Source organism: Chiloscyllium punctatum, chromosome 12, assembly GCF_047496795.1.
Source record: "Chiloscyllium punctatum isolate Juve2018m chromosome 12, sChiPun1.3, whole genome shotgun sequence".
Taxonomy (NCBI): Eukaryota; Metazoa; Chordata; class Chondrichthyes; order Orectolobiformes; family Hemiscylliidae; genus Chiloscyllium; species Chiloscyllium punctatum.
The window spans coordinates 17,836,328-17,851,469 of record NC_092750.1 but is presented as its reverse complement, the minus strand read 5'-3'; the positions used below and the strand labels follow the sequence as shown (position 1 = coordinate 17,851,469).

At 42.7% G+C, this 15,142-nt stretch overlaps 1 protein-coding gene across 1 annotated transcript in view; it reads left to right on the top strand.

Moving 5' to 3' along the window:
- Nucleotides 1-15,142, top strand: part of LOC140483634 (monocarboxylate transporter 5-like) — a 57,474-nt gene that overhangs the window by 30,194 nt on the left and 12,138 nt on the right. Inside the window, exons 2-4 of the mRNA XM_072581939.1 lie at nt 7,268-7,400; nt 9,016-9,159; nt 14,198-14,359. Coding sequence (XP_072438040.1) covers nt 7,268-7,400; nt 9,016-9,159; nt 14,198-14,359 — 439 coding nt within the window. The remainder of the gene's footprint in view (nt 1-7,267; nt 7,401-9,015; nt 9,160-14,197; nt 14,360-15,142) is intronic.

Genomic DNA, 15,142 nt, shown 5'->3' with positions numbered 1-15,142 from the left:
GAATATGAGCCAGAGGAAGTCTACAACAATCTGGATTAGTGGTGCTGGAAGAGCACAGCAGTTCAGGCAGCATCCAAGGAGCTTAGAAATCGACGTTTCGGGCAAAAGCCCTTCATCAGGAATAAAAGCAGTGAGCCTGAAGCGTGGAGAGATAAGCTAGAGGAGGGTGGGAGTGTGGAGAAAGTAGCATAGAGTACAATAGGTGAGTGAGGGAGGGGATGAAGGTGATAGGTCAGGGAGGAGAAGGTGGAGTGGATAGGTGGAAAAGGAGGTAGGCAGGTAGGACAAGTCCGGACAAGTCATGGGGACAGTCCGGACTTGTCCTACCTGCCTATCTCCTTTTCCACCTATCCACTCCACCCTCTCCTCCCTGACCTATCACCTTCATCCCCTCCCCCACTCACCCATTGCACTCTACGCTACTTTCTCCACACCCCACCCTCCTCTAGCTTATCTCTCCACGCTTCAGGCTCACTGCCTTTATTCCTGATGAAGGGCTTTTGCCCGAAACGTCGATTTCTAAGCTCCTTGGATGCTGCCTGAACTGCTATGCTTTTCCAGCACCACTAATCCAGAATCTGGTTTCCAGCGTCTGCAGTCATTGTTTTTACCTCGAAATCTACAACAAGTTGAGTAGCACAGGTTTGAGATAGATTTTGCTCCTGTATCATGACACCACGATAGAGATTTTGTTATGCCATATGAGTTATACGAGTGTGCTGTAATTTGATACCAGTACGTGATCTTTGGTACTATGCCACATAAATGTTGTAAATGTTAAGATACAGTAGAATATTTACCTTAACAATACAGTAACTACTCGTGAGATGTACAATACTTCTGATATTCCTGTCTAGAGTCACAGAGATGTACAGCACGGAAACAGACCCTTCGGTCCAACTTGTCCATGCCGACCAGATATCCTAAATTAATCTAGTCCCATATCCCTCTAAACCCTTCCTATTCATATACCATCCAGATACCTTTTAAATATTGTAATTGTATTAGCCTCCACTACTTCCTCTGACAGCATATTCCATACACGGACAACCCGTGGCGTGAAGAAGTTGCACCTTAGATCCCTTTTAAAACTTTCCCCCTCACCCTAAACTCTACCCTTCAGTTCTGGATTCTCCCAACCCAGGGAAAAGACCTTGTCTATTTACCCTATTCATGCCCCTCATGGTCTTATAAACCTCTATAAGGTCACCCCTCGGCCTCCGACGCTCCAGGGAAAATAGCCCCAGCCTATTCTGCCTCTCTCTGTAGCTCAAACCCTCCAACCCTGGAAGCATCTTGTAAATCTTGTCTGAACCCTTTCAAGTTTCTTAACATCCTTCAGAAAGGAGGGAGACAAGAATTGCACACAATATTCCAAAATTGGCCTAACCGATGTCCTACACAGCTGCAATATGACCTCCCAAGTCCTATACTCAATATTGTGACCAATAGAGGAAAGCATGCTAAATGCCTTCTTCACTATCCTGTCTACCTGAGACTCCACTTTCAAGGAACTATGAATCTGCACTCCAAAGTCTCTTTGTTCAGCAACACTCCCCCAGGAGTTACCATTGAGGGTGTCGGTCTTGCCTTGATTTGCCAATTGAGCAAGATGAAGATGAATAAGCAAAGCTCACAGAAAGACAAGGGCAGTAACTTGTCTTTTTGTAAACAAGAAAATATTTCTTTATCAGTACCGCATGATGGTTGCTCAATGGCTTTTAACTCAGAGGTTTAAGCAGAGAAATGAATCTAATCATGGTAACCTGAGACTCATTCTGGAAATTATTTAGACAGTGGATACTTATTCGTTACAATACAGGATTAGTAATCCAGAGACCTGGGCCAGTGATCTGGAGATGTGAGGTCAAGTCATGTATTAACAGGCATTGACTGATGGGAAATTTAAATTAAATTCATTCAATAAATCTGGAAGTATAGTTTTGTTTCAGTGATGGTGTTGTGAAAGAAAAATTGATTTGTTAATGCCCTTTTGCAAAATGATTTTTAAAAATAGCTTTAGCGTGATTTAGGCACCACTGGCTCGACCAGTATTTATTTTCAATTCCCAAATTGCCCTTGAGAAGGAAAATCTGCCATCCTCCCTCAAATGGTCCACGTGTGCCTCCCGATTCACAACACTAATGTGTTGTTTCGGAAATGGCCTTGCAAGTTCATTCAATGACATCTAGGGTTGAGCAATAACTGTTAGCCTTGCCAGCAACACCCACTGAATGTATGACAATGAAAAATGACACCATATCAGCCAGTGAGTATGGAATCAAGGCCAGATTTCTGTTTTAAAGGATTGCAGTGATAAACTGGTAACTATAAATGCCATAAATGTTAGGATACAGTAGAATTTGGAATCCAATGTCATATACCATTTGATAAGCTATGCAACTAAACAATTAGAAAAAACTCATTTGGCAACCTCTGTCCTCTGACTCATCAAAAACCGAACAGACCTTTAGAATTTATTGATGTCTCATCTTGGCAAGTCTGAGAGAAATGTGGCGTGAAGTGGCTCCATAATCCACTGCTTTTTGTCATGATTTGGATGTAAGCATGGGAGTTATGATTAGTAAGTTTGTAGATGACACCAAAATTAGGGTATAGTGGACAGGAAAGAAAGTTACCTCAGAGTACAATGGGACCTTGATCAGATGGGCAGAGGAGTGGCAGATGGAGTTTAATTCAGATAAAAGTGAGGTGCTACATTTTGAAAAGGCAAATCAGAACAGGACTTATACACGTAATGGTAACATCCTCGGGGAGTGTTGCTGAACAAAGAGACATTGGAGTACAGGTTCATAGTTCCTTGAAAGTAGAGTCACAGGTAGATAGGATAGTGAAGAAGGCGTTTGGTATGCTTTCTTTTATTGGTCAGTGCATTGAGTACAGGAGTTGGGAGGTCATGTTGCAGCTGTACAGGACATTGGTTTGGCCACATTTGGAAATCTTCATTCAGTTCTGGTTTCCCTTCTATCAGAACAATGTTGTGAAACTTGAAAGGGTTGAGAGAAGATTTACAAGAAAATTGCCAGGGTTAGAGGGTTTGAACTATAGGGAGAGGCTGAATAGGCTGGGGCTATTTTCTCTGGAGCATCAGAGGCTGAGGGGTGACCTTACAAAAGTTTATAAAATCATGAGGAGCATAGATAGGATGAATAACAAAGATCTTTTCCCCAGTGTAGTGGAGTCCAAAACGAGAGGGCATAGATTTACAATGAGGGGGAAAGATTTAAAATGGGTTTGAGGGGCAACCTTTTCATGCAGAATGTGATCCGTGTGTGCAGTGAGCTGCCAGAGAAAGTAGTGGAGGCTGCTACGATTGGAATATTTAAAAGGCATCTGGATGGGGACATAAATAGGAAGGGTTTAGAGAGATATGGTTCAAATTTTGGCAAGTGGGACTAGATTTATTTAGGATATCTGGTCAGCATGGATAATTTGGACTCAAGGGTCTGTTTCCATGCTGTACAGCTCTATGACTGTGTGACTCTATAAACGGGACCAGATCAAGTCACCAGTGGAAGTAACTGAGAGTGTAAGAAGAGAGACCAAATTAAGGTAAGTCACAGCAGACGGGTCTCACCCATCTCCAGGTAATTGTAAGAGCAAAAAGAAATGAAAAAAAAAGATGCTTCACTTTGGTAAGATGGACAAGAGCCTTGTAAAATAATGGTATAATTCTACAGTGAGTGCAGTAATAGAGACCTGAGATAGATGTGCATAAATCATTAATGTGTCAGCACAGGCTGTGAAAGTGATCTAAGGCAGTTTTGTGGGTTATGGCGTGATGTGTGACAGAATCAGGTGCCAAGTCTGGCAAGGCCTATCTCAGTGTTAGGATCATCTTGCTCCATTTTCTATGCTTTTTGCATGCACCAAAGTGAGATTCTGACAGGGCAGGGGGAAATGCCAATTGATGAGCAATTAACACTTGTTAGACACCTTGTTAACACCACAACTCACCTCATTAGTATTCACACTCCCATCTTCCCAAACTCGTCCAACAAGCAGGATAATGGGGAAACGCAACAAGGAAGTCAGAGCATGCATTTACTGCATTCAGTTTGCCACTTTGTCCAAACACTGTGCAGCAGCCGCTCAGGGTGCACTCCACAGGAATGTGTTGCCCATAGACAGTGGCAACCAGCACCTGCCATTGTGACCATCATAACCCCTCCCCAGTACATCGGCAAGCTGATCTTAGGCATAGACTGCAGTTAGCATTGAGAAGGCTGCAGCAAAGACATTTTGTGTGCACAGATATGAAACTGACTCACAGAATGGACCAGTCTGCAATTCCAGTCGAGAGCGTGGTGCTGGAAAAGCACAATGGGTCTGGCAGCATCCAAGGATCAGGAGAATCGACGTTTCCGGCAAAAGGGTTTTTGACGAAGGGTTTTTACCCGAAATGTTGAATCTCTTGCTCCTCGGATGCTGCCTGACCTGCTGTGCTTTTCCTGCACCACACCCTCAACTCTAATCTCCAGCACCTGTGGTCCTCACTTTTGCCCAGGCTGCATTTCCAGGCAGCTTTTTTGCTCTCTTAATGCAGCCTGGTGTATGCTGCTTGAACTAACAATAGGCCAGTACTCAGACCACGTCATACCAGCAGTGAAAATCATTTTATCTGTTAAAACAGCCTTAACTGTGTCCAATTGCTGGCCAATTCCACCTTCTTGCCTCTATGGAAGACCTGAAAAAGTAGCCCTCGCGACATCACAACTCTTTTTTTCAGTACAAATACCACCTCCAGCCTATTGCTACAAGCCTACTACTTTTAAAATGGCTACATTTTAAAAAAAAGGACGCCAACAGCTATAGTAATGATAAGCTGAAGGGAACAAAAAGCACTCTTAAACCAGCAATAAATATAAGAAAATAGAAAAAATACTGCACCGCAGTACAGACCTTTATTCTGACCTTTTTAAAGAACATAAAAAATAGAAAGCAAATATCTGAGCATGAAATGGCAGTTCATTGGCATTCTGTCAGATATTCAGTTATCTAAAGAAAGAATTAATCTCTACTTTGTGGATCTGACAAGGGACGATTGGGAGTCAAAATTCTTATTGCTTTGGTCAGGAAAAGGATAAAGTAGAATAAAATCAAGCAATGACCACAAAGACCCTGAAAATTTTTTGCAGATTTTAAAAGTTCACTTTGAAGTTCAAATCCAATTCAGAATACACAGACTTGAGTTCATATTGTTTCAGTAACTACCATGTGAAACAACTGGCCAGTTCACAGGTGGAGAGTTAGCTGGAAGAGCTATGGAACTGATCACTGCCACAAAAGCCATTTATACCCTTCAGCAAAATGCTTATAGGCAAACCCAAAACTAAGCTATCAATACACTGCTACAAGAAGGATGCAGGTTTGCATTATTGAGGCTGGTCAGTAACATCTACGAGTGCTTGGTTCATCAACAACTATTATAACTGACAACAGGAGCAGTAGAACATCCAAATCTTGCATTGGGTTAAAATGTGTAAAGAAATCTGAATGCCCAGAGAAACCTAAATTGCAACACAATACCCCACTCCATCATGTCATGGAGTCATTGAGACATGCAGCATGGAAACAGATGCTTGGGTCTGACTAGTCCGCACGACCATGCAAACTAAACTAGTCCCACCTGCCTGCATTTGGCCCATATCCCTCCAAACCTTTCCTATTCATGTACTTATCCAAATGTCTTTTGTAAGTTGTAACAGTACCTGCATCCACTACTTCCTGTGGCAGTTCCTTCCACACACGAACCATCCTCTGCATAAAGAGGTTTCCCCTCATGTCCTTTTTGAAAATATGCCCCCTAGTTTTGGATTCCCCTTCCTAGGGAAAAGACCCTCGCTATTCAGTCATGATTTTATATACCTCTGTAAAGTCACCCGCCAACTCTTACACTCCAGTGCGAAAGTCCTAGTCTATCCAGCTGCTCCATATAAATCAACCTGGTGAGGTGATAACCTAGTGGTATTATCATTGGGCTGTTAATCAAAAGACTCAGTAATGACCTGGGTTCAAATCCTGCCATGGTAAAATTTGAATCCAATAAATGTCTGGAATTGAGAGGCTAATGGTGAGTATGAATCCATTGTCAAAAAACCCTTTCTGGGTCGCTGATGACCTTTATACAAGGAAACCACCATCCTTACCTGGTCTGGCCTACATGTCACTCCAGATCCACAGCAATGTGGTTGACTCTTAACTGCCCTCTGGGCAATTAGGGATGGGTAATAAATTCTGCCTGGCCAGCATCACTCTCATGCTGTGGATGAATAAAGAAAAAAAGACCCTCCATTCCTGGTAAATCTTTTCTGAACTCCTCTCCAATTTGATAATAACCTTCCTTTAATTGAGTGACAAGAACTGTACACAGTACTCAAGAAGAGGCCTCACCAACATCTTGTACACCCTTAACATGACTTCCCAACTCCTATACTTAAAGGTCTGAGCAATGAAGGTATGTGTGCTGAACGCCTTCTTAACCACTTGTTTACACGCGACACAAACTTCAAAGAATTACGTGCCAGAACTGCTAGGTGTCGCTCTGTTCTACAACACTACCTCTGGCCCTACTATTAATCGTCTACGACCTGCTCTTATTTGTTTTACTAAAATGTGATACCTCACATTTATCCATATAAACTTATCTGCCACTTCTCAGTCCATTGTCCCAATTGAACAAGATCTCTTTGTAAATCCTCCAATTAAATATTAGGAAACTGAAACCAATCAAGTTCTGGAATTCCTGCCCCAATCCTCTTGCTAAATCTCTTTGACCAAGCTTTAGGCCACCCTAATATCTCAATGTGTGACTTGGTGCGAAATTTTGTTTCATAATGCTCCTGAAAAGCACCTTAGGTTTTATGTAAGGCTCTTTATAAATCCAAGTTGTTGTTATTATGAAGCAACTTGGGGTGTTAAAGGTTCTTTCTAAACAACATCTTGTTGGAGGTTGTAGTGGTTTTGTAATTCCAGTTGAATAAATCATTTAATATTATGGAAGCAACAATTTTATGGAATGAAGCAACAATAACACTAGTGACAGTCAAAGGCAATGTTGCCCACAGCTGTGAAATAGTTTCGTAGCTTGTTGGTTCATCAATAAACTTGCTGTGCCGGATCCGGATTTACAATCATCCATTGATAACAGCATGTGACATTATTGCTTAGCTGTGCATTGCCATGAGGAAAGTACCAGCTTTGAGTTCTGAATGTAATTTTTGTTCAATCTCTTTGATTCATGTAGATCAATGTGTTGGCCATGGGAATACTGAAATCATTTGGGATCTTATCTGTAGCACTTCAGGAAACTTTTCAGGCATCTATGGAACAGATTGGCTGGATTGGATCGATTATATCATGCGTGCGTTTAACTGCAGGTATTATGAAAATATAATTGATGGGCCAAATGGCCTGGTTGCACACTGTAAGGATTCTATGAAAATAATGTATTCTTGCATGGTGTAGGAATATATGTAGCTATACAGCATATCAACAGTGTTATTGAGATTATCAATTAAGTTTAAATTCTACTGCAGTGGTGTTTGAACCCCTCTGCCCAGAGCATTAACCTAGCCTGCTAGACTGCTGTGAAGGATGCAGCAATATTTGTGCATTTGGAACACTTGCCAGTGCACTGCAATGTACCAACATGGGTGGTTAATATAATTGTAATTTAAGTCTGGCGTTTTGGAATAAGCTTTGTTGGGAATCACTCTCTCCAGCAGTGAAGCTGTAACAACATCTCATTGTACAGAAGAGCAAAACAGTTAGCATCAGTATTAGTAGCTAGCCTAAAATTAACACACTGAGCTCCTTACACTCGTGGATAAAATGATGGTTTAGGTTTGCAGTGATAATGTATTATTTTTCTCCCCTTTTCTGCCATTTTTTTTCCATCCTTCTAACTTACTTTGCCTTGCTGGAGATCAGGGCATGGTGCTTAGTATTATGGATCAGACCAGACCCCTCAAAATATTTCAAGAAGGTAGCCTAGACCATAACCTTTTCTTATTTTTAAAGGTAGATGTGAAGTGCTGTGTTCCAGATGTAATGCCACTGGTCAAACTGCTCATGGTTAAGAAAACACAATTTATTTAAACACTATAATTAAAATACAAGCAAAAGAAAGTGTCATTTTGAATAACTTAACCAAATAATAGATACCTATTGTTAATTAACTGTTTCAATGTAGTAACATTGCATAAACGCACCCCTCAGCAAAAAGGCACATTCAGACACAGATTCTCAAATGCAGTTCTCCAATCCAGGAGGAAGAAACATCAAGAGAAAATTCTGATAGTGTAGCAGACAGGAGACATTCATTAAAGTTTCCAACTCTTTTTGAGACCCCAACAGCTTCTGACTGCTTAAAGCTAAAAAAAAACCTAGGAAACCTGGTCTGTGAGAGCTGGCCATACCCAGGCTGCTTCCATTGTTCCAACTTTAAAAAGAAAACCCTAAGGCCTCATAAATTGCTTACTTAAACTATCTTCAGTAATCAGGTCAACATCTCTACCCAACAACCTCTCTTCAAGAAAAAACAAGACATAATAACTTTTTAATGTGACAGCATCGTCACACTTAGATATCCTCAAATGATCTTCATTCAGTTGTACATTTGAGTGTCAGGAACTAGGTAGAGTGTTCCAAAAAGGTGTGGCATTAAATGCTGCCTTGCCCACTGCATGAAGTGCAGTGATCACTGATCAGGTTTTAAATTCTCCAGCCCAGTGTCGCTCAGGCCAAGTGTAGATACGCATCTGAAAACCTGCTTACCCTTGCAGAGTATGGAATCTTAAATGTCTGTCTGACTCATCTCTTCACTGGAGCCATTGGTGGGGTGAGAGAAGGGTCAATGTACAATTAATATTGAATGCTGCCAGTGGAAATAAATCTGAGTCGATGGTAATGTAAGAGCAGAATGAGATCTTTCCCAGATATTTTCTCCCTTGACTAATATTATTTTGGGATTTTGTTATGTTTCTGTACCAGGTCCAATTGCTTGTATATTCTGTGCAAAGATAGGTGAGAGGCAAACTGGGATTCTGGGGGCAGCCATGGTATCTACTGGATTGTTCATAAGTTCATTCGTTGACAGAATTGCCTTCCTCTATGTCACACTTGGCTTATTGGCAGGTAAGCGTTACCTTTACTAAAATATGCAGGAGAAAACCTCCTTTGTAGTAAGGCTTTAATAGCGGGAAGAACTCCGTCCCTTCATTTTCCAGCATGACAGACTCCAGGGCAATGGGCCAAACCATTTCCCTCTATGAAGAATGATTGGACAATATTAAGGAGCTATTTGAATACTTGCTTTAAGTTAGGGGACAGGGACTCAGACTGGGAGACAAGACTCGGAATGACAGAGAGCTTATGGACAAGTTAATTGTTGTTTTAAGTCTGTCCAAGAGAAAGGCTGCAGTAGTGAGTATAGTGGATTCTTTCTTGATTATATGTTTTTGGAGATAAGTCTCTTGATTAAACTTAAAATATAAGCCATAGCTATTAATTTAAACTGGGGCAGTGTTTGTAGTGGAATAAGACGGTGTTATTTTCTGGGTCTGTAGATTGTGAAGGAGCAAAAATGGCCTTTGCAGTGATATGTACTTCTTGTCAGATGTGGGAGTTTAAAGAGAGTTTAAGGGTTACTGCAGATTATATCTGCCATAAATGCTGTTGAATGCGAATCCTATCAGATCGAGTGGATCGGTTGGAGAGACAGATAGAAGCGAAGAGGAATTTGCAACAGCAACAGTATGTGATGGATGGCAGTTAGAGGAAGGGGGGAAGGTCTCAGATAGTCACATAGATGGGTTAACTCCAGGAAGGGTGAGAGAGGTCGGAACCTAGGGCAGGAGTCTTTTGTGAATATACCCATTTCAAACAGGTATTTTGTTTTGGAAAATGTAGGGGGTGATGGATTCTCAGGGGAACATAGCACGAACAGCCAAGTTTCTGGTGTTGAGACTGGCTCTAATGCAACAAGGGGTACGTCAGATTCCAAGAGATCAATTGTGTTGGGGATTCTGTACTCCAAGGTACAGACAGACATTTCTGTGGCCAGCAGAGAAAAAGCAGAATGGTGTGTTGTTTCTCTGGTGCCTGGATCAAGGATGTCTCAGAGAGTGTGCAGAATGTTCTCACGGGGGAGAGGGGCCAGCAGGAGGTCATTGTCCACATTGGAACCAACGACATTGGAAAGGAATAGGTTGAGACTCTGAAGGGAAATTACAGAGAGTTAGGCAGAAATTTAAAATGGAGGTCCTCAAGGGTAGTAATATCTGGATTACTCCCAGTGCTACGAGCTAGTGAGGGCAGGAATAAGAGGATAGAGCAGATGAATGCATGGCTGAGGAGCTGGTGTATGGGAGAAGGATTCACATTTTTGGATCATTGGAATGTCTTTTGGGGTAGAAGTGACCTGTACAAGAAGGATGGATTGCACCTAAATTGGAAGGGGACTAATATACTGGCAGGGAAATTTGCTGGAACTGCTTGGGAGGATTTAAACTAGTAAGGTGGGGGGTTGGGGGGGGGGGGGGTGGGGAGGTGGTGAGGAATCCCAGGGAGATGGTGAGGAAAGAGATCGATCAGAGACAGGTACAGCTGAGAACAGAAGTGAGTCAAACAGTCAGGGCAGGCAGGGACAAGGTAGGACTAATAAATTAAACTGCATTTATTTCAATGCAAGGGGCCTAACAGGGAAGGCAGATGAACTCAGGGCATGGTTAGGAACATGGGACTGGGATATCATAGCAATTACGGAAACATGGCTCAGGGATGGGCAGGACTGGCAGCTTAATGTTCCAGGATACAAATGCTACAGGAAGGATAGAAAGGGAGGCAAGAGAGGAGGGGGAGTGGCATTTTTGATAAATGATAGTATTACAGCTGTGCTGAGGGAGGATATTCCTGGAAATACATCCAGGGAAGTTATTTGGGTGGAACTGAGAAATAAGAAAGGGATGATCACCTTATTGGGATTGTATTATAGACCCCCCAATAGTCAGAGGGAAATTGAGAAACAAACTTGTAAGGAGATCTCAGCTATCTGTAAGAATAATAGGGTAGTTATGGTAAGGGATTTTAACTTTTCAAACACCGATTGGGACTGCCATAGTGTTAAAGGTTTAGATGGAGAGGAATTTGTTAAGTGTGTACAAGACAATTTTCTGATTCAGTATGTGGATGTACCTACTAGAGAAGGTGCAAAACCTGACCTACTCTTGGGAAATAAGGCAGGGCAGGTGACTGAGGTGTCAGTGGGGGAGCACTTTGCGGCCAGCGACCATAATTTTATTCGTTTTAAAATAGTGATGGAAAAGGATAGACTAGTTCTGAAAGTTGAAGTTCTGAATTGGAGAAAGGCCAATTTTGACGGTATTAGGCAAGAACGTTCGAAAGCTGATTGGAGGCAGATATTCGCAGGTAAAGGAATGGCTGGAAAATGGGAAGTCATCAGAAATGAGATAACAAGAATCCAGCGAAAGTATATTCCTGTCAGGGTGAAAGGGAAGACTGGTAGGTATAGGGAATGCTGGATGACTAAATAAATTGAGGGTTTGGTTAAGAAAACGAAGGAAGCATATGTCAGGTATAGACAGGATAGATCGAGTAAATCCTTAGAAGGGTATAAAGAAAGTAGGAGTATACTTAAGAGGGAAATCAGGAGGGCAAAACGGGGACATGAGATAGCTTTGGCAAATAGAATTAAGGAGAATCCAAAGGGCTTTTACAAATATATTAAGGACAAAAGGGTAACTAGGGAGAGAATAGGGCCCCTCAAAGATCAGCAAGGTGGCCTTTGTGTGGAGCCACAGAAAATGGGGGAGATACTAAATGACTATTTTGCATCAGTATTTACTGTGGAAAAGGACATGGAAGATATAGACTGTAGGGAAATAGATGGTGACATCTTGCAAAATGTCAAGATTACAGAGGAGGAAGTGCTGGATGTCTTGAAACGGTTAAAGGTGGATAAATCCCCAGGACCTGATCAGGTGTACCCGAGAACTCTGTGGGAAGCTAGAGAAGTGATTGCTGGGCCTCTTGCTGAGATATTTGTATCATCGATAGTCACAGGTGAGGTGCCGGAAGACTGGAGGTTGGCAAACGTGGTGCCACTGTTTAAGAAGGGCGGTAAAGACAAGCCAGGGAACTATAGACCGGTGAGTCTGACCTCAGTGGTGGGCAGGTTGTTGGAGGGAATCCTGAGGGACAGGATGTACCATGTATTTAGAAAGGCAAGGACTGATTAGGGATAGTCAACATGCAAGGTTTGTGAAGGTTTGTACCTCAGGTAAAGGAATGGCTGGAAAATGGGAGCTGTAGGTTTGATATCGCTGAGCTGTAGGTTTGATATCCAGACGTTTCATTACCTGGCTAGGTAACATCATCAGTGGCGACCTCCAAGTGAAGCAAAACCTACACCCTAAACCTCAACCTGAGCTACAAACCTTCACAAACCTTGCATGTTGACTATCCCTAATCAGTCCTTGCCTTTCCAAATACATGTACATCCTGTCCCTCAGGATTCCCTCCAACAACAGCTCAATGAGCAAACCTACACCCTATAGTCTACATGGCTTTGTGCGTGGGAAATCATGTCTCACAAACTTGATTGAGTTTTTTGAAGAAGTAACAAAGAAGATTGATGAGGGCAGAGCAATAGATGTGATCTATATGGACTTCATTAAGGCGTTTGACAAGGTTCCGCATGGGAGACTGATTAGCAAGGTTAGACCTCTTGGAATACAGGGAAAACTAGCCATTTGGATACAGAACTGGTTCAAAGGTAGAAGACAGAGGGTGGTGGTGGAGGGTTGTTTTTCAGACTGGAGGCCTGTGACCAATGGAGTGAAAAAGTTGCCCCTTAGGTCTCTTTTATATCTTTCCCCTCTCACCCTAAACCTATGCCCTCTAGTTCTGGACTCCCTGACCCCAGGGAAAAGACTTTGTCTATTTATTCTATCCATGCCCCTCATAATTTTGTAAACCTTTATAAGGTCACCCCTCTGCCTCTGACGCTCCAAGGAAAACAGCCCCAGCCTGTTCAGCCTCTCCCTAAAGCTCAAATCCTCCAACCCTGGCAACATCCTTGTAAATCTTTTCTGAACCCTTTCAAGTTTCACAACATCTTCTGACAGGAAGGAGACCAGAATTGCATGCAATATTCCAACAGTGGCCTAACCAATGTTCTGTACAGCCGCAACATGACTTCCCGACTCCTGTACTCAATACTCTGACCAATAAAGGAAAGCATACCAAGCGCCTTCTTCACTATCCTATCTACCTGCGACTCCACTTTCAAGGAGCTATGAACATGCACTCCAAGGTCTCTTTGTTCAGCAACACTCCCTAGGACCTTACTATTAAGTGCATGGATCCTGCTAAGATTTGCTTTCCCAAGATGTAGCACCTCACATTTATCTGAATTAAACTCCATCTGTCACTTCTCTGCCCATTGGCCCATCTGGTCCAGATCCTGTTGTAATCTGAGGTAACCCTCTTCGCTGTCCACTACACTTCCAATTTTGGTGTCATCTGCAAACTTACTAACTGTACCTCTTATGCTCACACCCAAATCATTTATGTAAATGACAAAAAGTAGAGGGCCCAGCACCGATCCTTTTGGCACTCCGCTGGTCACAGGCCTCCAGTCTGAAAAACAACCCTCCATCACCATTTCCATCATTGTCTTAACAGAGTGTGTTAGAAATTTACTCCAAACTTGTGCAGTATTGACCCAGTTTGAGAGAGTCAGACGTCTGTTTCTCATTGTACCACAGTAACCTACCTTTATATAGCACTTCTACTGTGGTAGAATGTTCCAAGTCATTGTTCAGGAGTGTTCTCAAGCAACATTGAGGTTGAGTAGGAAGCTATGAGGATAAGTAATCAAATGCATGGTGAAAGCAATAGATTTTAAGGACATGGGGTCAAGAGACAAAAATCCTACTACTTGAGTCTCCTGAATTTCAATATTGCTGACACTGGGAGATCACAGTCTTGACCTTTGCCCCTCCCTTGTTGCACATCACATCAATAAGCCTCCAACTTGATGTGCCGTCGCTCTGATTTAATGGAAAAGCTTTTGATATTAAGGGCATACCCAAGGTTGTCGTTCACCCTGCATTCTCTTGTTCTGCTGATCAATGGTCGTATCTTTTTATAGGATGTGGGTTTGCCTTCCTATCCCAGGCTGCAGCTCTCAACACAACCAAGTACTTCCGCAGAAAGCTTACCACGGCATGTGCCATTTCCCGCTCTGGCACAGGACTCACTTTCGCCGTCGCACCATTCCTGCAATATCTTCTCAACGAGTACGGCTGGCGAGGTAGGATCTCATGACAGTGTGATCAGTTTATTGAGTGTGCAGCCTGATCAGAAAGTCAAGCAGCAGTTGTCTGACTCCATTTAACCCCGAGGTGATTGCAGTAGGGTCAGCCAAATGGACCTCATAGAATATGAGATCCCTGATTAGATTGGATTACATTACAGTGTGGAAACAGGCCCTTCGGCCCAACAAGTCCACACCGACACACCGAAGCGCAACCCACCCATACCCCTACATTTACCCCTTACCTAACACTACGGGCAATTTACCATGGCCAATTCACCTGACCTGCACATTTTTGGACTGTGGGAGGAAACCGGAGTACCCGGAGGAAACCCACACAGACACGGGGAGAACGTGCAAACTCCACACAGTCAGTCAACTGAGGCGGGAATTGAACCCGGGTCTCTGGCGCTGTGAGGCAGCAGTGCTAACCACTGTGCCACCGTGCCGCCCACTGGGGCTTTTAACCTTGTCCAATCAGGGAGCCCTGGCTGACAAATGTAAGCAGGAGTATCAGAGATTTTGTTACCTCTTAGCTAGCTGCGTCAGTGTCATGTACTATGCACATGTAAATAAAGGGTGACTTGGTGATGGGATACAGTTACTTCAGTCCCAATGTCCTTGAGAATCATCTTATCCTTAGTCTCCTCTGTAGAAAGACTTGTACTGTGATTGATGCCTCAGAAAGTTATCCGTTATACAGAAAATCAAATCCAAACTCCGCCATTAGATTATAGCATGGATCTCATTGCCACATGTACATAATTCAACATATATTAG